Source organism: Pseudonaja textilis, chromosome 1 (assembly GCF_049901715.1).
Source record: "Pseudonaja textilis isolate UNSWEBS1 chromosome 1, rPseTex1.2, whole genome shotgun sequence".
In the NCBI taxonomy this organism is placed as follows: domain Eukaryota; kingdom Metazoa; phylum Chordata; class Lepidosauria; order Squamata; family Elapidae; genus Pseudonaja; species Pseudonaja textilis.
Genome location: NC_141990.1, coordinates 23,291,216 through 23,311,065, shown reverse-complemented (window position 1 = coordinate 23,311,065; position 19,850 = coordinate 23,291,216). Strand labels below are relative to the sequence as shown.

The following is a 19,850-nucleotide window of genomic DNA, read 5'->3' as shown; positions in this document are numbered from 1 at the left end:
GCCTCCAGACCCCTTAACATCCTTGCTGCTATTCTCTGCATTCTTTCTAGAGTCTCATGTATCTTTTTTGCATCGTGGTGACCAGAATTGGACGCAGTATTCCAAATGTCGTCTCACCGGTGCACCATAAAGTTGTACAACGTGACCGTGAAACTATCCCTGTGATGTTGCAACCTAGGACCGCGTTAGTATTTTGGGCATCTGCAGCACACTGCTCAGTCATGCTTAAGTGGCGTTCTGTTACGACACCTAGATCCCTCTCGCAATTGCTCCTGTTGAGCCAGGTACCACTTATTCGATACCTGTGCAAATTGGTTTTTCTTGTCTAGGTTGTAGAACGTTACTTTTCACACCGGCGGGATTGCATTTAATTGGATAGGGCACCCTGTTCAAGTCCGTCAAGGTCCTTCTGAATCTTGCCTTGAGTCTCTGTGCAACTTTGATGTGCCCTTTTCTGCTTTCTTCTCCGTAGGACGATTCATTTTGTCGCGCAAAGGGAACGAGGGGGTGTGGGGGGAGTTTAAAGAACGAGCAGGAATCGGAAGACCCTCCCTTTGTCTCGCTCTGTCTGCCTTGGAGGACTACACTTCCCAGGCTGCCGAGCGGGGGCGAGTGCGCTAATGCGAGAGCCAAGAGGTGGCGACACCGCGGGGCACAAGCGAATCAGGCGCAGACCCCGCCTTTCGCTGGCCGTTCCAAGGACAAAGTGGCCGAGTGGCTTTCTAGCTGGTGATCCTCGGGCTAAGCTCGCCGCGTCCGCAATAGGCCCGCGAGGCCCCCGCGCGCCGCAATTTTCGGGGTGTTTCGGTCCCAAAAGCCCGGAGAAAGCGGTCCTCCCGTTTGCGCCCCTACCGGCTTCTCTCCTGCCCTCTGGAAGGGGATTAGAGGCGTCGCGGAGCAGGAGGCAGCCGATGGCTGAGCGCAGCTGAAAAGCGGAGCCCGCCGCCGATCGGAGACTCTGAGCCTGGAGATGGAGGAGGAGGCCTCTGGCCGCCACTTCAACGGCCTTTCTGCGGGTTGAGCAGTGCGATGGGCTTGAACGCTTCCGCCCGGGTCGTCTCAGAGCATCTTCGTCCCAGATGAAGAGACCCAGGGTGGACCCTCCCTCCCTCGGCGCCCTGAGCCTCTTTGGACGAAAACCCCAGGCGATGTCGGAACCACTCGGGGAGCCGGAGAGGCCCCCCTTAGACCGCGCCGAGGAGACCCGAGTCGCCTTAATGCTTCCAGTGGAGGAGGGGGAGGAGGAGAAAGAACAGGAGGACCTCGTAGAGTGCCCGCTGTGTCTTCTGGCCCAGCCCGCGGCGGCCTTCCCCGCGCTTTCCTCCTGCGCCCACCTCTCTTGCCTCGCTTGTTTGCAGCAGTATTTGCGCATAGAGATCAGCGAGAGCCGCGTCCAGCTGGCCTGTCCGCACTGTCCGGCTCTGTTGCAACCGGCCGAGATCCATCAGCTGCTGCCTGAGGACGGCCTGCGCGACAAATACGAAGAGTACTTGCTGAGGCGCCTGTTAGTTGCGGACCCTGGCACGCGCTGGTGCCCGGCCCCTGATTGCAGGTGGGGTGCAGGCTGGCTCAGAGGCCTTGTGGCGGGGCAGGAGGGGAAACACTGAGCAGGTGCAGAAATCGGATCTACCAGTGAAATGCTTCAGAGTCCAGGGGTCTCCAACCATGGCAACTTGAAGACTTGTGGACTTCAACTCCCAGAATTCCTCAGCCAGCGAAGCTGTCTGAGGAATTCTGGGAGTTGAAGTCCACAAGTCTTCAAGTTGCCATGGTTGGAGACCCCTGCTTCAGACTGAGCTTGGTTAAGGGACTGTGGTCCTCTCTTTTTAAGTACTTAGAGGCTGCATTCAAAAAGCACGCCCAATCTTCTTACCAAATGGATCCATTTCCTGGGTTAAAGCATGAGCTGGCATCGTACATCCGGCTAAGTCACCAAAAACAAACGTAAAGCCTGAACTACTTAACCACATTTTAAATCGATCAAACTTAGCAGGTTGTGTGAATGTACATGTTCCTGGAGTGTTGGCTTACAGTATTTGGTTCTGTTGGTTGTCAATTTTATATGGGCAACCCTCTGGTAAGTCCACCCATAGTGCTTTAAATATGTTGAGTGCATTCAGCCAGAGAGGGAGAAGAGGTTTTGTATTAAACTGAAATTGAGCCTGCAGGAAAGAGTAAATGGCTTGCTGGAGAAAAGACGCAGTGGAGTGGTTGAGATTGGGCAGCCATTGCTGCTCTATGTCTCTCTTTTCTCAATTAGTTCAGTTATTCAGTTTCTGCACATATGTTCCCTTTCCAGCTGCAAACAGATCTGGGTCTATTTGGTGGGACTGATGCAGAGATCCAGAGCTCATTGAGAGAGAGCATCACGACCTGTAGACGATTTCAGTTTCAAAATGTTGGTGTTAGAAGAGCACAGTGACTTGACTTTTTGACTTGAAAGATATTTTAATAAATTGGCCTGTTAGTGTAAGACTGTATTGGAGTTCCAGTTCTAAATAAAGTGATTTCTTCTACATGGTAGATTTAAATGAAAACTTGAATGGGACCCTGAAGTTGAGGATTCCAATTAAATGAGTACCCAGAGAGACCCTGTACCTGCTTATTCTGTATTTGCCACTTGTACTTTATCCAGCAAACCTGTTTTCCTGAGATGGGATTTTTTTTCTTTCTCTCCTGGCTTCACTATTCTCCTTCACATCTTACCAGGTTGTGCTCCTTCTTTATGAAGGCAGTTTCAACTGCACATATTGCACTGTTAGGTACTGATTGCATTTGATTTGATGCAGGTAGCTGGCTAAGCATTTAACTGATTTGCCAGTCTGCAACAGTGTTTTAAAGATAAAAAAAAAATTCTTTGCAACCTTGCTTATTTAGGTATTGGGAAGAACAAGTCATAAGGCTGTCTTCATAGATCTGCTTTGTCAGCCCCTATCCTAAGGTGATTGGATAGAAAAGCTTGATTAAAAATGGGAATGCTGAAGCTAAGTGAACCCCTACAGAGAGAAGCAAATCCCATTGATGTCAAAAAAAGTATTTACAGAACATGCTCATTATTGCAGATAGTTTCTGTCTGGTAATTCCCAGCCATGTAACATTCATCTGTCTCTCAACTGATAGAGGTATGGAAAATGGAAATGTTACATAGAGGTGGTGGCAGGAAGTTTTAAGTTGTAGGAAGTGGATTGAATGGGAAAGTGAATTGCGCTAGCTCCTAATAGCCTTCCAGGTGCAAATATAAATTCTGGGTGTTACTTATAAAGCATTTTGTAGCAGTGGACAGGATAATTGAAGGACCACTTTTTCCAGTCGTTGTAGCTACTGTACAGGTGGTCCTTGCATAACTACCAGTCATTCAGTGACTCTTTGAATTTACAATGGTGCTGAACCAATCTGGTACTTATTCTTAGCTTCTAATGGCATGTGGGAATGGCCTTGAGGAATGAGGGAAAGAGATATGCTGCCTAGGAAACAATCAGACAAGACAGAGTGGCTTAACAGTCAGAGGAAGGAAGATATTTGGGAACGACACATCCTAGTTGATCCGATGGCTAAAAATGGTGTCTGGAAATTTGTGCCTCTAGACCAGGAGTAGTCAACCTTTTTATACCTAGCGCCCACTTTTGTATCTCTGTTAGTAGTAAAATTTTCTGTAACCGCCCACCGGTTCCACAGCAATGGTGATTTATAAAGTAGGGGACAAAATCCCTACTGCCTACTATGAAAGCTGGAACACCCACCAGTGGGTGGTAGGGATCAGGTTGACTACCACTGCTCTAGACTTACAAGGTTCTGTTAATGTAGCAGTATAATAAAATAGAATTAGCTCATCTGGTCATATTTCCTGTCTGGTTTACCTCAGGGGGCTGACACAGCAGCATAGCAGTGCAATCACAAGACCATTATTCAAGCACTTGGTGATCAATCCGTAATTAATGGTCCTAATGTCCCACAATAACTTTGATTTGAGACATTCCCTGCCAGTTTCCCACTAGCAAAGTCAGTCATGTGAGGTCCTCCCTTAATATCCTTCATGGTCCTTACTTACCAATGGTAACAGGATTGCCAGAACAGCTTTGCTAAGTGGTGCAGTCACATGACATCATGTTTTATGACTGTCAATTAGCAACATAATTTCTGGTCCCAATTATTCTCGTTAACTGAGGACTAGCTGTATTAGATCTGGAAGGAGGAACATGTTACAGGACTCCTGAATTTAAAAATGCCGTCTTGTGAGACCTAGGAAAAAACACTTTTTCAATCACAGTATTTGTCTTCTGGAACACCTTTACCAAGCGATCCAATTGGCTCCAACCTGCTGGCCTTTCTGAAAGTATTTAGACCTGGCTGTTTGCCCTGGCACTGGCGGCCAGTAAGTTAGCAAAACTCAGGTGGCTTATTATTACTCTGAGATTTTTATTTTTAGCTGCCATTTCCTATTTGTTTAGATTTGTACTGTTTTAATCCTTAAACTCACAAGAGTCACTTGGACAAGAAAGGCAGCCTTATAAATTAATAAAATAAATAATAAAATAGTACAAATAATAAAAGGCCAAATGTCAAAGCTTAAAGAATCGGTATGGTATAATAGTTAATGTATTCAACTGGCACTAGGAAAACCCTGATTAGTTCATCTTTAGCCTTGGAAACTTACTAAGTAAATTTGGACCAGTTTCTTTTTTCAGCCCAGCCTAGCTCACATGGTTACGGGGAAAATTGGAGGAGGAGCACTCTGTATGTTGCCTTCAGCTGCTGAATGAAAGGTCAGATGTAAATAAAAATAAAAATAAAGCTTGAATTAGGAAAGTGAATTCTGTGAGAGCTATTGAGTTCTTGAGTTGATATTCCTGCTTTTTTCTTCTTCCTCCAGTTATGCTGTAATTGCCTATGGCTGTGCTGAATGCCCCCGGCTTGTTTGTGGTCGTCAGGATTGCAAGACAGAATTTTGCTATCATTGCCGGCAGCCCTGGCACCCCAATTCCTCCTGTGAGCAGGCCTGGCGGGAGTGGAAGCAGCAGAGCTCTTTGGGAGCTGTGGAACTCTCCACGCAATTGATCTGGAAAGAGGAAGCAGCCCGCAGTGAGTTGAGGCAATGGCACCTCTTTGCCTTCTCTCAGCACTGGGTTTCTTCCTTGCCTGTATTGTTTCTGTCAGGACCTTCCTATCTCTGCCCCTAAGTATGTCTGTTGGGGCCTGGTCAGCTGCATTAGTTTAAGCCCTGTTTTTTTTTTCCTTTCTGCTTTCTATAGACCCTGACACCATCAAGGTCTGTCCCCGCTGTGGTGCCTTCATCATGAAGATCAACGATGGGAGCTGTAACCGTATGAACTGCACTGTCTGTGGCTGCCTTTTCTGCTGGCTCTGCATGCAAGAAATTACGGATGTGCATTTCCTCAGGTGTTGCAAGTAGAGAGGGAAATGGCTTTTATTCTATCCATCAGGGATTTCAGGGAATGGAGCTGCAGATCAAAGGCTTGATAAAGATGGAAATAAACTATGAGTGCTCAAAGAAGCACTTTGAATAGTATGGATTAGATCAGGGGTGTCAAATTTGATTGCATTGAGGGCCGCGTCAGGGTTGTGTTTAATCTGGGGAGGGGGCGGCACCCATGATGGGCGTGGAAGCATGATGTCACTGTGTCAGCAGTCACCTATGGTGGCCCGAGCACTCTGCCAGTGGAAACTTGCTCCTGAGCTCAGTTTGACACCCCTGGATTAGATGATGAGATTGCAATCTCCTATATCTACTTATATACTCACTAAATTAAATAACATGGATAAGATGAGTCATTGCAGGTAAAGAATGTTTTATAATTGACTCAGAATCCAGGGCACCATTTATTTAGACAGACATGCCATTTTAAAAATAAAAATATTATAACCATAGAGTAAGAGGTTAATTTACCTCTAACTGCTGTAAAAGAACATTGGAAGTAACTTCTTTATACTTATTGTTATCTCTTGCACTTTTGGCTTCGTTCTTATTTCCCTTCTTTTTACTTCTCTTTTTCTTCTAAACATCTTAGTTTTTAATCTTTCATCTTATAATTTTAATAAAATTAATATAAAGCTAAGTTTATAAATATGCCATACATTAAACTTACCTATCACTATTCTACCATAGAAAGTCGCATAGTGACATAGACATTTACAACAAAATTGGTATCAAAAACAGCCAAGTGGATAACAACTTTTAATAGAATTTTGAGAACAAATAAATAAAAAACTACTGGCAGCAGGTTAAGAATATTTTATGAACTAAGAATTTCAGAAAGCCTTGAACTTCTGAAACAATACCTTTATACTTCTCTCTAGATGAGTGAGATCCACATCTTGTACATATTGAAGGCAAAGAGATTGGGCTACATCAAGTCCAGTAGGGGTTAGGGAACAACAGGAGTGGATTTCACAAAGATCTGTTTATGTGAGTGTGCAATTCTGGGAAAGGGACTTTGGTTTTCAGAAACGGCCTAATCCAGCGCTGAAAAAACTGCTTTGGAAATGCATGGAAGCAGGCCCTGTGTTAACCAAGAGGAAAATGTAAGGGTATCTGCAGTTTGTACTTTTGAATGTCCCCATTTTCATAACTGATTCCTATTTTCTCCTCAGTCCTTCTGGCTGCACCTTTTGGGGAAAGAAGCCCTGGTCTCGAACCCGGAAGCTCCTATGGCAGCTAGGCATGGTGTTGGGTGCCCCAATGGTGATCTCAATTGTTGCTGGCATTGCAGTACCGGTCATCACCCTGGGCATACCCATTTACACAGGGAAGAAGGTAAGGAGACTTGCATGGAGGCCATACCATTTCATAATCACAGAGGCCCCTAAAATGTGCATAGGATGTTCTCGTAGGCTCATGGGAAATGCAGCTTAGGCCAAATTAAAAAGTACTTTTTCTGGGGACCTCTTATTCTTTCTTTACTTTTCCTCCAGGTTTTGAACCACGGGCGCAAAAGCAAACTGTCAGGCTGCCAGCAGTGTCTTTCTGTTGCCAGCAGTATTCTCCTATCTCTCTTTGTGTCCCCTGTCATCACAGCTGTCACTGTTGGTAAGAGCCACAAGGAGACCGAGATGGGAGGGTACGTGTGGATCCATAAGGTGGTTGTTTTTTTGTTTTTTTTGCTTTCGAACTGAAAGGGAAATCTTCTGCCCTTCATGAATTGCATGGCTGCATGAACAGTCCTTGAACAGAGGTGGTTCTTATAACAGGCTCTTTGCCTGCAGGGGTGGGTGTGCCCCTGATGCTCACCTACGTGTATGGGGTCGTGGTACTCTCTCTGTGCCGGAATCGCTGGGGGTGTGGAAGCTCCCGAAAGGAAGCTGGGGAGCTCAGCACAGTGGAACTGGAGAACCTCGCCAAATGTACGTGAGTTGTTGTGAGTTGTGCCGAAGTCAGAGAGGCAAAGTAATTTAGTCCAGGGGAGGGACACATCACAAGTGGCTCTCATTTAATATATTATTGCTTTGCCCTTTAAGCCTCCTTCCGTAAAATAACTTATTCTAATTTTTCCATTAGAAAGTTGATGTTTCGCTTTGAAGTGTGGGAGAAGAATCTACAATGGCAGATACAGCAATCTGTTTTTTTCTGAATATTTCTTATTTGCTGGCTTGCAATTACATATAGGTTCCAATAGTATTACATTGGAACAATATCTTAGTTTTGCAGCCATTCTGGTAAGGGAATATCTCGCTTGGTTTTGTTTATGGAAGAAAGCTGTCATGTCAATTTGATGAGTTATGTTACAGCTTCCTATCTGGGTTTCAGGTGGTGTGTTCCTACAAAATTTAGTTTTTGATGAACGAAAACCACCTAGCTTTCAATCTTTTGACAATATTTACCTATGTTTTTTATATAGCTGGTATTATTCAGTACTATTTCAGAAATGTCATAGTGTTAAAATTCCCATTGAGTTCCACTCCTTGCCTGTTTTAAGTCTTGACAGCTCTCCCAACAAATATACATAGAAAACTTTGTCAGTAATTTGGCGATGCACTAAGGCTGACAGCAAAGGAGGCATTGTGTGAAAACCAGTTTAACTGATTCATTTGATTACATAGCCAGGATTCTTAAAATGCCATTTTTTTCTAATTATCCCAGAAAACTCAGAAGTGATTCCTTTTTTAATTCTAAGTGATGAAGGAATGTCTCAGGAACTCCCCTAACTTTTGCATTGCTCCCTTTGTATAATAGCTACAGTTACGGGTATCTCATGCTCGTATTGTCTACAATTGCTAAAAGATAGTAGTAGTAACAAATGGGAAATACCACAACAGAGCAGCTTTCTAAAACTGACATTTAATATTCAGAATTTGTGAGCTTTTTAAAAACGGTGTGACAATTAACCCTTTTATTCCTCTTTTTTTGTTTTAGTACCATTTGAAAACTTTGCTCAATCTCTGCACTTGCAGACAGTTTCATTCTATTAGGTCTCACAGGATCAACATTTCCATTAAGGAAACCTTGCAGAGGTTACCTAAATATGTGAAGATATTTTTGATGCCAAGAAAGGGGATGCTGCCATGTTTATCCTTTCTTTCTTCATACCAGTGAACGAACTGCTGGCTGTCCTGCCTACCCCCATGGTGCCCGAGAAGGGGGCTTCTGCTTCCATCCCCCATTCAAGTAACAGTCAACACGAAGAACCATGCCAAAAAGATTGGAAAAGCGAATCTGCCAGCACTGTAGCCTTGGCAGGCAGCATGCTGAGTGAAGCTCAAGAAACTTCTCACAGGTCAGTCTAGTGGACTTGGGTTGGAGGGAGTCCCAAGCAAAGTTACTCCTTATAAGTAATCTCTGAATGGAACAGAAGAGCAGGGAAGGAAGACCTATTGAACAAGCAGTGTTGGCTCAGTTCTGCTTTATTGGGCTGTTGCAAGTCCTCTTTGGGACAGGTTCCATCTCACTGCTACCTCCAGTTTCTCAGTCATGGCAGACATACTCCTCCTGTTTTCAGTTCAGAAACAATACAGTAGCGCAGAGGGGAGAAACACAAAAACATACTCCTCTTCTTCCCAGTTTGCCTTATAGTGCAATATTGTGAATTATAACTCTCTACCCTGTTTTTCTGAGCCATATTCCCTCCCCGTTCACAAGAAGTGCTGTTCTTCCCCTGTGCAGGGATGGCCTGAATATGGTGGAAGTGGAAGTGGAGATTGAAACTCAGCCACAGGCTGCCGGTGAGCACAGTCTCTGTAGTGCTGCATCAGGCCACAGCTTTTCAGCAGATTCGCTCGCCTACACAAGTGATGGCTGCAGTTTGGCAGGAGTGATGACAGAGTAAAGCAACACACAGAAGCAATTGTGGACTGAAGATCCAAGTTCTCCTAGCTTGAAAGCCAAGTCTGTCTACAACAGCCCATGCAAGATTCATCACTGCTCACTTTGGTTACCCAAACACTTGGCATCTTTTAGCCCCCATTTTGCCTTCCACTTGATTAAGATCTTTGGTGCTTCAAGATAATAAATAGCAGCTATCAGAGGAGTCTAATGGATCCTCCCATTTTAATATGTAGGGATGGAACTCCATGCGTTACCTACTTAGATGGTGGGAAGAAGTCTTGTCAGATGGGGCTAAACTGCTGAACAACCACTGAGAGAACAACTGTGAGGCCAGATTCACATTAAAGGAGGCTTGAGAAGCTTCTCATCTTCCAGATGTTGAATTACAACTTCAAACATCACTCATAATTGCCCATATGGATTAGATCTCCTGAATCGTAGATTTCCTACCTCTGATTAAATGGTTTGAAGTAACCACTTTGAGCAGAGTACTTGTGGAAGTGAAAGCACTGATCTAAATAGGCCAGAGTTTCAGTTGTGATAAAATAGTTACATATGTTAATCTTCTGGATGAAGACTGAGATTTGGGGAAACTGGGAAATCCTCAAGTGAAAGCCTAATGCCAATTTCAGAGAATCAAAGAAAGCTTGTATGGGTAGGGTGAAAAAGGGTGCACATGCAGCCAGGCTAGATCTTATGAGGGATTCTGGACTACATTGTGGATTGCTTTATAGCAAGTCCCACAAGAGACTTACTATTAAAGCCATTAGTGTAGAATAGGCTCCTATGAAATTTCTGAACGTTAAAACATGCTAGCTTTACCTGAGTGATCGCTTAAGGAATTCCTCAGAAATCTAATGGAACAGCAGTAATTCCACTTAAAGTTGCAAGTAATTAAAGATTACTTAAATTTTCACCTCAATATTGAAACCGAAGAAGGAACTTCAATGTCTGGTAATATTATGATCCTATATTCCATAGGAATGAGGCAAAATAGGTTGAAAATCAACTTTGGGTTGGACTTATACAAATCTATGGTGTAGGAACAATAGATGCAACAAAATGGGAAAAAGCTGTTATAAAGCGTCTTGGAAAAAAAGGGCAAACAACTTGCAGCGGGCTGGTGAACCACACTGCAACCAGCTGGAAGAGATATTCCAGTGACATTCACAGTTTTGGCTCATTTGTGGGAGGCTAAAATAATGGTGGCCAATTTGTTTTCAGGTTTGGGGAGTTTTAAGGGTGGTATTGGAAACCAAAGATTTGTGTCTCAAAGGCTTCCAATTCCCACTTTTGTTCAAGTTCAAATTGAAATTTATGGCTACAAAATAAGAGTGCTATATTTCATGGCCTACAGGGTTGCATTCAAGTCTTAATAAAAACCATGCGGCTAAATTTAGGTTCCCCTACATTCAGAGAAAAGAATCCGACTTTTCTACAAGACAAAACATAGAACAAAAACAAATGGGGGGTGTCTGTCTTTTGCAAGCTTCCTGGGGAAATCATAAGGGTTAAGTTTCCACGGACAAGACAATTTGGTGTTGGTCCTAGTTTGTTTGGGCAGAATAAGACCTTGCAAGTCATAGGCATGGAACTCACAGAGGGAAAGGAATTGGGAAGAAAAGGGAATGAACAAGAAAAGGGAAGAAACTACAGAATCAATGAATTACATAATAGTTCAGTTCATCTTACTTCCCCTCACAATTTTACAAAAGTACACAGTCACTGATAAAGAGTTTTAGTTTTTAGTTTGAAAAAAAAAATCTCAGTTTAAAATGAATGACAGTCGGGGCTTGGTAGCCATTGGTTGCGGGGGGGGAGGGGGGGAGATGGCAATCAGTCCCACATTTTTTTTTAAAAAAAGTGGAGGCCTTAAATAGAACTGCAGCTCTGAAATCTCCACACTGTAAAACTGCTACCTGCCCACAGAAAAATTACAGGCACGGAAATGGCAACAACCAGAGAGACGCTGCAGTGGTCTGTGTCTGTGTGTGTAACTGTGGGACAGAGAGTGTTTGAGCAGGTAGACTGCCTTCTGGGCTTTGGCCAGATTATGATCCTCCCTGTCATTCACTCTTTGGAATGGTTTCAAAGACCAATGGGACCCACCCTGAATCCCTTTTCCCTCCAAATAATAAAGACAAAATGGACCTCCCTAAGGATAAAAAAGCCTAAAACAGGCATCAAAAGTTCAGCTTTGTTTAGAAAACAAGAGTCCAGTGAGAGCATGGGCAATTCCCTACCCAACTTGGCTGCTAGTCCTGTCGGGACTTCTTGCTACAACCCTCTTCTGTGGGGCTAGTTGTTGTGCTATCCTCCAGTTTCCGTTTGCTGCTCTCAACAGGGGAGCCTTGACTGATGTGTGGTTTAAAAGAGATGATGATACAAGTCATGTTGTCACAGCCTGTTCCATCACCAGATGTGTCAGGAGCCAAGCAACGATCCAGGAGCTGTTTATAGACAAAAATTAGAGAATGAATTCGGCATGAAATTCAGCTTCTGGCATACACTCATTAAACCCAAAGCACAGAGAAATCCAGGCAATAGTTGATGGTTTCCGATACCTGCCAGGCAGCCGGCAAATAGACTTGCAGGAAGGAATCTTTGTGTAAACTGAGGATGATTTATTAGAAGTGGACTATGAAACTAAATGATTACCCTGTAACATTTTTTCAGTTCCTGAAGATAATTTGTTATTAAGATAGGTGACTGTTCCCCAGGTTTAACCAATTGGGACCCGGTCAGTAAACAGTGCATGCCTGGTGCATTTCAAGATCTAGTCCTTCTTGGGTGCTTTCAAAGAGAAACTTTTTAGAGCCCCAATCAGATCATTTCTCCTGGCAATCTGAACTATATCAAATATAACTCTTATCTTGTAGCCTAAAAAAAAATCTGCTAAACCTGAGAACTGAATGCCTTTTTCCATATACTATAGAAATATTCCTATACTTAATTTCAACTGTCACATCCACCAGTCTCCAACTCACTTCTTCTACTATAGATGAAAGAGATCGCAACTCTCCATCTTCACCCTTCTGTGCGATCTTGGATTGAACAAAATCCACAACCTCTTGGCTGCTCATGACATTCCTGGATTAGGAGCAAAAGAGAGAGATCATGAAAAATAAATGTAAGACTACAATAGGTTACAATTACATCAACCTGCCCTCAGCTTTGTAATTATAGTCCCTTCTAGGTCTTGACTTGGTGCAAGTTATCAGCATTCTCTACTCCCCAAGTATATTGAAAGAAATTAAGCGTCAGCCGACTACCATAGGAAGGATTCTTGTTTATTCCAAAGCTCAATTTCCACCTACCAGATGCCATCACAGGCAATGACCATAAAATCATGGTCATCGTTGATTGTCAGCACCTTGATATCTGGCAGCGCTGAGATCATCTGTTCTTCTGGAGGCAAATTCTTGTTACGTTTATAGAAATGATCTCCTAAGATACAAAAATGTTCAAGAGATTTATTTGAAGGTTCACTGTCCCAGAGAAAAGTGCAGCAACAAGGAGAAAGCTGGGCTATGCTCACTAACTGAAAAAAAATCCCCAGAACATTCAAAGCATTTCTCAAGCAGAAAGACACCTTTGACATATCAGGGTTTTTTTTAGTTAAATTCTGGTTTGTATGCAGCTAGCTAGCTACACATTCCATTTCTTCCAAATCAAGCAGCCAGAATTCACTTCCATGACGGATCAAATCAAACTGGCTTAATAATGAATATTCATTGAAGTGATTCTGGAATTTGAGCTTCATGCTCCCATAGACAAATTACAAAAAAAAAAAAAAAGTAAATCCTCCTGAAAATAACTCCCCCAAATGTGGGTGGACTGGCTAAAAGACCCATTTAATCTAGTCCCCAAACTTTATGGCTTGGTGGCCTAACAGAGTGGTGTGGGGGGAGGAACTGGCTGATGCAAGTGGTGGGCTGGTGTGTGTGAACCCGCCCACTGTTCATCTGTGTTGAGTTGCATGTGCGTGTTGGTCTGCTGCTCATGTGAGATGAGCTGCATGAATGCATGCGTGGACCAGCTGCTCACGTCGCCCACTTCCAAACCGGCCACGGCCCGGTAGTAGACCATGGCCCAGGGGTTGGGGACCCCTGATCTAGATACCATATCCACAACATTTAAGCCACTTTTAGTCAAAGGATTCACTATTGGCAACCAATTCTTGCTTCGCGCTACTTTCACATTCACACATGCTATATTTTTTTGGCCAAGTCACAGATGGCATCAAGCATATGTACCATGTTTAAAGCCTTTTTTTGTGAATGGGCACAATTGAATGTCCACAATTAAGCCAGCTTTAAAATTTAGCATGGACCTAAGTTTCTAATTGTTGCTGGAACATTCAATAGGAAAAGTTGTCAGTCCTTTGCATTTGAGTTTTCAAAAGCTGGCTTCTGACGATTGTTAAAAATGAGTCCCATTAGTACAAGGTTTGATTTGCAAACAAGAAGCATTATAAAATAATCTATATTTAGATAGTTCTATTTTCTTTATGACATAACTCCTTTTCCTTTGTATTTAAGGCCCTTCAATAGCTCCAGGTCAGGTGATTGAAGAAATAGCTTCCTCTTTCAGAGAACAGGAGGCTGCAGATTGAAAGATTGCATGTGTGATGTTTTTGTCATTTGAAGGCTGAGTGGGAGATGTGGTGCTTGTTGTCGGTAGTGGCTGCCACCCTGTAACTCTAGCACATGCATACTTGTTTACTCACCAATTGCTCTGGAGAGATTGAGGCCACCATTTACCCGGCCATCCATGGTTACTTTTCCACCAGCATTCTTTATTCTGGCCAATTCCACCTCATCTTCAGGCTTATGATCATAGGACATATCCACAGCCTTTCCACCTTCAGACACCACACACCGGGAATCTCCAGCATTGGCTACTATTAGCTGCTTGCCTCTGATAAGGGCTACTACCGCCGTTGTGCCGCTGTCTGAGCCAGGCTGAAGAGTAAGAGAACTGTGAGGAGAGCCCATGCTGAAGCACAAGACTTACTGAAAGAGTGGGCCTCAAACCAGGATAAGAGCAAAAGAAGCTCGGCAAATTTCAGTAAGGACCCCTGTGCCCCTATTCCTTCCCCTCTTTCTTCACAAACACTGACCTTTTCTCTGCCCTCCATTCCTGGGAGCATCATGTCTTCATCATCTTCCTCTTCTGCTTCTTCAGTATCATATTCTTCTTCCTCACTGCTGTAGCTATCCTCATCCTCACTGCATTCCTAATCAAAATGTAATACATCCACCCGTAACAGAAATTAAATGGACCCCATGGCTCTGGCTGCTGTCCTGCATTCAGGACCTGGGGTGCTGCCTTCTTAGCCTTCATCTGTAAAGAAGGCTAAGTTCTACTTTTTCAGCTCAACTATGGAAGGATAAAATGCCCCCCACCACTGCCCAAATGGTGATGGTACCTCACTATCGTCATCTTCCTCCTCTTCTGCATCCTCTGATTCATCCTCACTGTCCTCAAAGAACATTGACTTGATCACTTGCTGGCTCTTGCTTGCAGACGAGCAGGATGGCTCCATCTCACCACTGGCAGGAGATGCTCCCTCAGCTGTCTTTTTTTGGCAAGTACCAGCATCCCCTCCACCAGCCACATCTGGACCATGGGAGGCACTGATGGTCTCAGAGCACAATTTGCCATTTTTCTCCTCTTCTTCACCCTCTTTATGACGCCTCGAGGGCTCCTCAGCATCTACTTCACCATTCAAACTTGGCTCCTGGGCATTTTCCTGGGTTACATCTTTGCCTGGTGGACCCAGCTTGCCCTTGATACAGTTTTGCCCATATCGAGTCAGAAGCTCCTCAATAGTCATTGCAGCCTCCTCATGCAGCAAGGCAGTCTCCTCATTGTCCACTGTATGGGAGTATTGGGGGAGAAAGTGCAGCCAGTCTCAATGTGACATCCAGTTACCTACCTTTTTAAAATCATAGCTCAGGAAAGTCATTTATTATGACTAAAGGAACAAGAGTTTTATACATGACATCAATCTACATGCTAAAATACAGGTGGAATTATATTCCTCACTACAAATTGCCGGTCCTAAGGTCACATGTCATTGTAACTGGGCCAGACACTAGCTTTCCTAACTGTATAAACTGTTTTTACCAAGCAGCAACTGTTTGGGTGTGTAAGTGCAAACATGATGCTGAATTAATTCTCTTTACCCCAGTCACAGCAATGCTTGCTTAGAACTGTTAGTTCTCCACCTCTGGTTTTGTCTAGGCTCTTTCTTAAAGTTGGCATAGTCAAAGACTTGATCTCTGGTTTGATTTGCTTACATCAAATTTAACACAACATAGGAAATGTGATCTCAGACATCTTTCCACTTTAGGCATTTAAACTCAGTTATATACAAAGTTGATATAAGAGCTCCCCTACTGGTACTTGGCTTTTGCCTCTGATCTGCACACTGGACTGCAAGTTGCTGCTTCACTCACCATCATCTTCATCTGCCACTTTCATCTCTTTCTCATCACCCTCATCTCGAGACCGCCCTGACATCAGTGCCAATTCCTTGATTACTTCTTCCATTGTCAACTTGGCATCAATGGCCAAAAAAGCATCTTCAAGTGCCTAATAAGAAAAAATAAAGGAAGATTTCTTTGTGACCACCATAAATATTAAAAACTATTTAAATAGCAACTTATCCAAGATGTATGATATAGTTCTTAATATCCCTAGTAAACAGGCTAATACTATACTGCACCACAATTCATACCAGTGGACAAAAATATTTCTGTCACTTTCTCTTTCGTTGTTACACAAAAAATAGCCAATTTCCAACCAGAATTGGCTTCATATTTATGCTAAATTCTAGTTTTTAACAAGCAATTTAGGTATTTTACAACATAGTCAAAGAAAATATCTTAAAAGGATCAAGATGGCAAAGACTGGGGAAAGACGGAATGGAATCATGAAATGAATCCTTCACAGAATTAGAATTGTACTTCTTTGGCATGCTGTTCTATAATTTTGGAAGATAGCCTTTCTATCTTACCTTTTGTAGTTTGCCTTCTTTATATGCTTTCTGATCCTTGATGATCTCTGGCAGGTATTTGGCACAATATAGAGCTACCTCTTCTCCTACAGGAAAGAGGTCAACAGTTAGAAACTGACAATCCTTTGTTTCATCCCACAAGTAACCTCTTGTTTGTTTTGGAGAAAATATGTTTTGGTATCCCAAAGCTAAACAAATAGAGTAGCGCTGAAATAACTCAAAGACCCATTTATTTGGCACACAGGAGTTAGCATTGAGTTAGGACCATCCTTCTACAAAAACCAGAGGTTAATCTGCTAGACCATTAAGACTTCCTACAAAAGCAATGTTGTAATAATACAGGTAGTCCTCGACCTACAACAGTTTATTTAGTCACCGTTCACAGTTACGGCACTGAAAAAAGTGACTTATGTCCATTTTTCAGTTACCATCTTTCTGGTATCCCCATGATCAAAATGAAGATGCTTGGCAACTGGTTCATATTTATGACCTTTGCTGTGTCCCAAGATCATGTGAACACCTTTTGCGATCTTCTGACAAGCAGTGTCAATGGGGAAGCCAATTCCCTTAACAACGGAGACAAGAAAGGTTGTAAAATGGGGCAAAATTCACTTAACAAATGTCTCACTTAACATCAGAAATTTTGAGTCCAATTGTGGTGGTAAGTTGAGGATTACCTGTGACTGGTTACCCTAGTCCAGGGGTAGGGAAACTTGGCTCTTCTATCACTTATGGACTTCAACTCCTAGAATTCCTGAGTGAGCCATAAAAGGTTCCCCATCCCTGGCCTACTGGTTTTTCAGTTGTGGGGAAAATCCATTTTTGACTTGAATGGGACTGTTTAATATACAAATGGGACTGTTTAATATACAAATGTAGGACATATGTCCTACATTTGTATATTAAACAGTCCCATTCAAATCAAAAATGGATTTCCCCCACAACTGAAAAACCAGTAGGCCAGGGATGGGGAACCTTTTATGGCTCACTCAGGAATTCTAGGAGTTGAAGTCCATAAGTGATAGAAGAGCCAAGTTTCCCTACCCCTGGACTAGTCAGTTTCAATTAGAAACAAATGCCTGCCTAAGAGTAAAGAACACCGGCAATGAGCCTCCTCGAGCTGTAAGGGCCTCGCAAGATAAGCCTTCTCAAAGTGCCCAGGCCCAACAGATGTCCTTAAACGGGTGGACACTTTGTTATTGGGTAACCCTTACCTCCATGACCATCGTACACAGAGAACATTGCCGTCTCACTGTCTAAATCGGGAATGCAGTTGTGAGCATCCTGAAAAAGAGAAGGATCGGTGAAGGGGGAAAACAGCGACTACAGCGGACCAAGCGCAATTTCAGACGGGGCCAGGAAAGCAGGCAGGTAAAACAAGCGCAACGGTCCCCCGCAGCCTGCCGGTGCCACTGGGGCACCAAACTAGTAACAGCTCCGCCAATGTAAGGGGACTCCACGGCGGGGGCGGGGGGAGGTGTCCCTAGCTGTTAGCCCTGAGAATAATCAGAGCGCTTTCCCCATTGAAAGCCGCCATAAGAAGCGAGGCTGCGGCCTCCCGTAGGGCAGAATCGCCCAGCAAGACACCGTTCTCCCGCCCTCAGTCCGTCCCGCCCTCACCTCCATGGAGACCCGCCAGCCCTGCATGGCGCTGTAGCCGAAGTGAAGCGGGCGCGGCCCAATTCCGACACCATCCCCAGAGCTCTTGGCCGTGCTGGGCTGCGACAGGTAGGCACCCATGGCAAGGCAGCCGCGGGCCCCGCCGAGCCGAAGAAGGAAGAGCGGTAAAGACAGAAAGCAAACGACACAGGGAAGGCGATTTGGGGACCGGAAACAGACACCATAGAGTCCCCGCCGAGGAACCACGGGAACCGGATGTGAGGCCGATGAATGATACGAAGGGGGGAAAAAAAGAAGTTTCCAGAGCGGAGCCGTTGCTAGAGAGAGTGAGGGAAATTGAAGGCAGTCGTAGGACAGAAGGGAATGAATGGGAGAGTTGGGAGGAGAGAAAGCCGGACGGGATGTTGCAAAATCATAGACTAGGAGGAGGACAAGGGCGTACCACTGGTTGCCGAGCAACTAAGGGGAAGGTCTGGAAGGTGTTTTATTTCCATTTACTGAAGTGGAATTTCTCTTTGCAGTACTGCATTTCCTACGCAAGTCCACAGTACTGAATATCTTCGGAGATTCGCAGTCACCCAGATCATGGTTTGCACAAAGATGCACAAAAGTGTACTGGATACAGAGCCACTTCAATCAGTTCAAGCAGAAGGAATAGGAGGCAGTGGCATAGTCAAATCAAGTATTAATATGGTAATTTGTCAGATTGCTTAACAGACATTACAGTACATATTTAAGGGAGCTGTAGTCTAAAAACAGAATTGTTAAAAATGAAGGATTCCCTATATTAGGGAATTGGCAGTTAAAATGTGAAAATTATTGTCAGATTTGCTAATAAACTATTTTTATAACTATAATTTGAAAACAATATTCTGTGCTCAAAATCATTTGGAATTGAAAATCAAACAGCCAATATGTACCTTTACAGAACTTTATGTGCACTTAGAACAGTATGTACAATTCTATCTACTATAACTCAAAAAGGATATTGTAGAGTTAGGGTAATAAAATGTGATTGAGTGGTTAAGATAGTCATGAAAAAAATCTATGTGATTGCTAGGAGTTGACAGCAATTTGATGGAAAATACTTGTAATAAAAAATGGAGAGACTCAAGTTCAAATCTACAGGGAACTGGGTGACTTTAGGCCATACACTTGTAGCAATTGAACCAGTTTTGATGGTTTTAATAGAATTCTTTATTCTTTATTGGCCAAGTGTGATTGGACACACAAGGAATTTGTCTTGGTGCAAATGCTTTCAGTGTACATAAAAGATACATTCGTCAAGAGTAAAAAATAAGGTACCATACTTAAGTCATGGGGTACAATAGGCAATCAAATCATACCAGGAAACAGTTAATATAAATTGTAAGGATACAAGCGACAAAGTTACAGTCATACAGTCACAAGTGGGAGGGGATGTGCGATAAGGAGTGATGAGAAGATTAATAGTAATGCAGTCCTTGTGTCTAGTTGTTCTGGTGTGCAGTGCTCTATAGGGTCATTTTGAGGGAAGGAGTTGAAACAGTTTATGTCCTGGATGTGAGGGGTCTGTAAATATTTTTACAGCCCTCTTTTTGACTGGTGCAGTATACAGATCCTCGATTGGAGGTAGGTTGGTAGTAATTGTTTTTTCTGCAGTCCTAATTACACTCTGGAGTCTGTGTCTGTCTTGTTGGGTTGCAGAACTGAACCAGACAGTTATAGAGGTGCAGATGACACACTCAATAATTCCTTAGAGATTACATAAATTCATGATATTGCCTATTAACCATGACAATCACCAGTAGGGGATATGTATATCTCAGTACCAGCACCTGGAGAATTAGAAGCTTAATTAGGAAAATTCTGATATATGTTTTTACATCATATCATCAAGGTTTGTGTAGTTTTTGACCATTTCCAGCAAAACTCTGATTTAGTTGACTA

The 19,850-nt window shown here is 43.4% G+C and overlaps 2 protein-coding genes across 3 annotated transcripts; one reads left to right on the top strand and one right to left on the bottom strand.

The window, feature by feature from the left end:
- Positions 1 to 472: 472 nt before the first annotated feature.
- LOC113441479 (E3 ubiquitin-protein ligase RNF19A-like) lies at positions 473 to 9,479 on the top strand. 2 transcript variants are annotated; one of them, XM_026708503.2, is made up of 8 exons: positions 473 to 1,552; positions 4,871 to 5,079; positions 5,250 to 5,397; positions 6,610 to 6,772; positions 6,931 to 7,045; positions 7,222 to 7,359; positions 8,546 to 8,729; positions 9,116 to 9,479. In XM_026708503.2, the coding sequence occupies exons 1-8, from the start codon at positions 1,080 to 1,082 to the stop codon at positions 9,276 to 9,278; spliced, it is 1,593 nt and encodes a 530-aa protein (XP_026564288.1). In that variant the 5' UTR covers positions 473 to 1,079; the 3' UTR covers positions 9,279 to 9,479. The 2 variants fall into 2 exon arrangements, with proteins under 2 accessions (XP_026564288.1, XP_026564289.1); XM_026708504.2 differs by lacking the exon at positions 7,222 to 7,359 and having other exon boundaries at positions 620 to 1,552.
- On the bottom strand, positions 8,275 to 18,163 carry PPM1G (protein phosphatase, Mg2+/Mn2+ dependent 1G). Its single transcript, XM_026708498.2, has 10 exons — positions 17,922 to 18,163; positions 17,516 to 17,585; positions 16,302 to 16,387; positions 15,742 to 15,877; positions 14,709 to 15,157; positions 14,400 to 14,516; positions 14,007 to 14,241; positions 12,595 to 12,724; positions 12,265 to 12,367; positions 8,275 to 11,727 (listed from the first exon to the last, which is right to left on the bottom strand). The coding sequence occupies exons 1-10, from the start codon at positions 18,039 to 18,041 to the stop codon at positions 11,533 to 11,535; spliced, it is 1,641 nt and encodes a 546-aa protein (XP_026564283.1). The 5' UTR covers positions 18,042 to 18,163; the 3' UTR covers positions 8,275 to 11,532.
- Positions 18,164 to 19,850: the final 1,687 nt, after the last annotated feature.

Excerpts from the sequence above, each read along its gene's own strand:
- PPM1G (XM_026708498.2), bottom strand. The coding sequence starts at position 18,041 with ATGGGTGCCTACCTGTCGCAGCCCAGCACGGCCAAGAGCTCTGGGGAT. Across the intron at positions 14,517-14,708 it reads AGGAAGATGACGATAGTGAG|GAATGCAGTGAGGATGAGGA; the intron begins GTACCATCACCA and ends CATTTTGATTAG. Across the intron at positions 12,725-14,006 it reads CAATCTCTCCAGAGCAATTG|GAGATCATTTCTATAAACGT; the intron begins GTGAGTAAACAA and ends TTTGTATCTTAG.
- LOC113441479 (XM_026708503.2), top strand. The coding sequence starts at position 1,080 with ATGAAGAGACCCAGGGTGGACCCTCCCTCCCTCGGCGCCCTGAGCCTC. Across the intron at positions 6,773-6,930 it reads CCATTTACACAGGGAAGAAG|GTTTTGAACCACGGGCGCAA; the intron begins GTAAGGAGACTT and ends CTTTTCCTCCAG. Across the intron at positions 7,046-7,221 it reads CATCACAGCTGTCACTGTTG|GGGTGGGTGTGCCCCTGATG; the intron begins GTAAGAGCCACA and ends CTTTGCCTGCAG.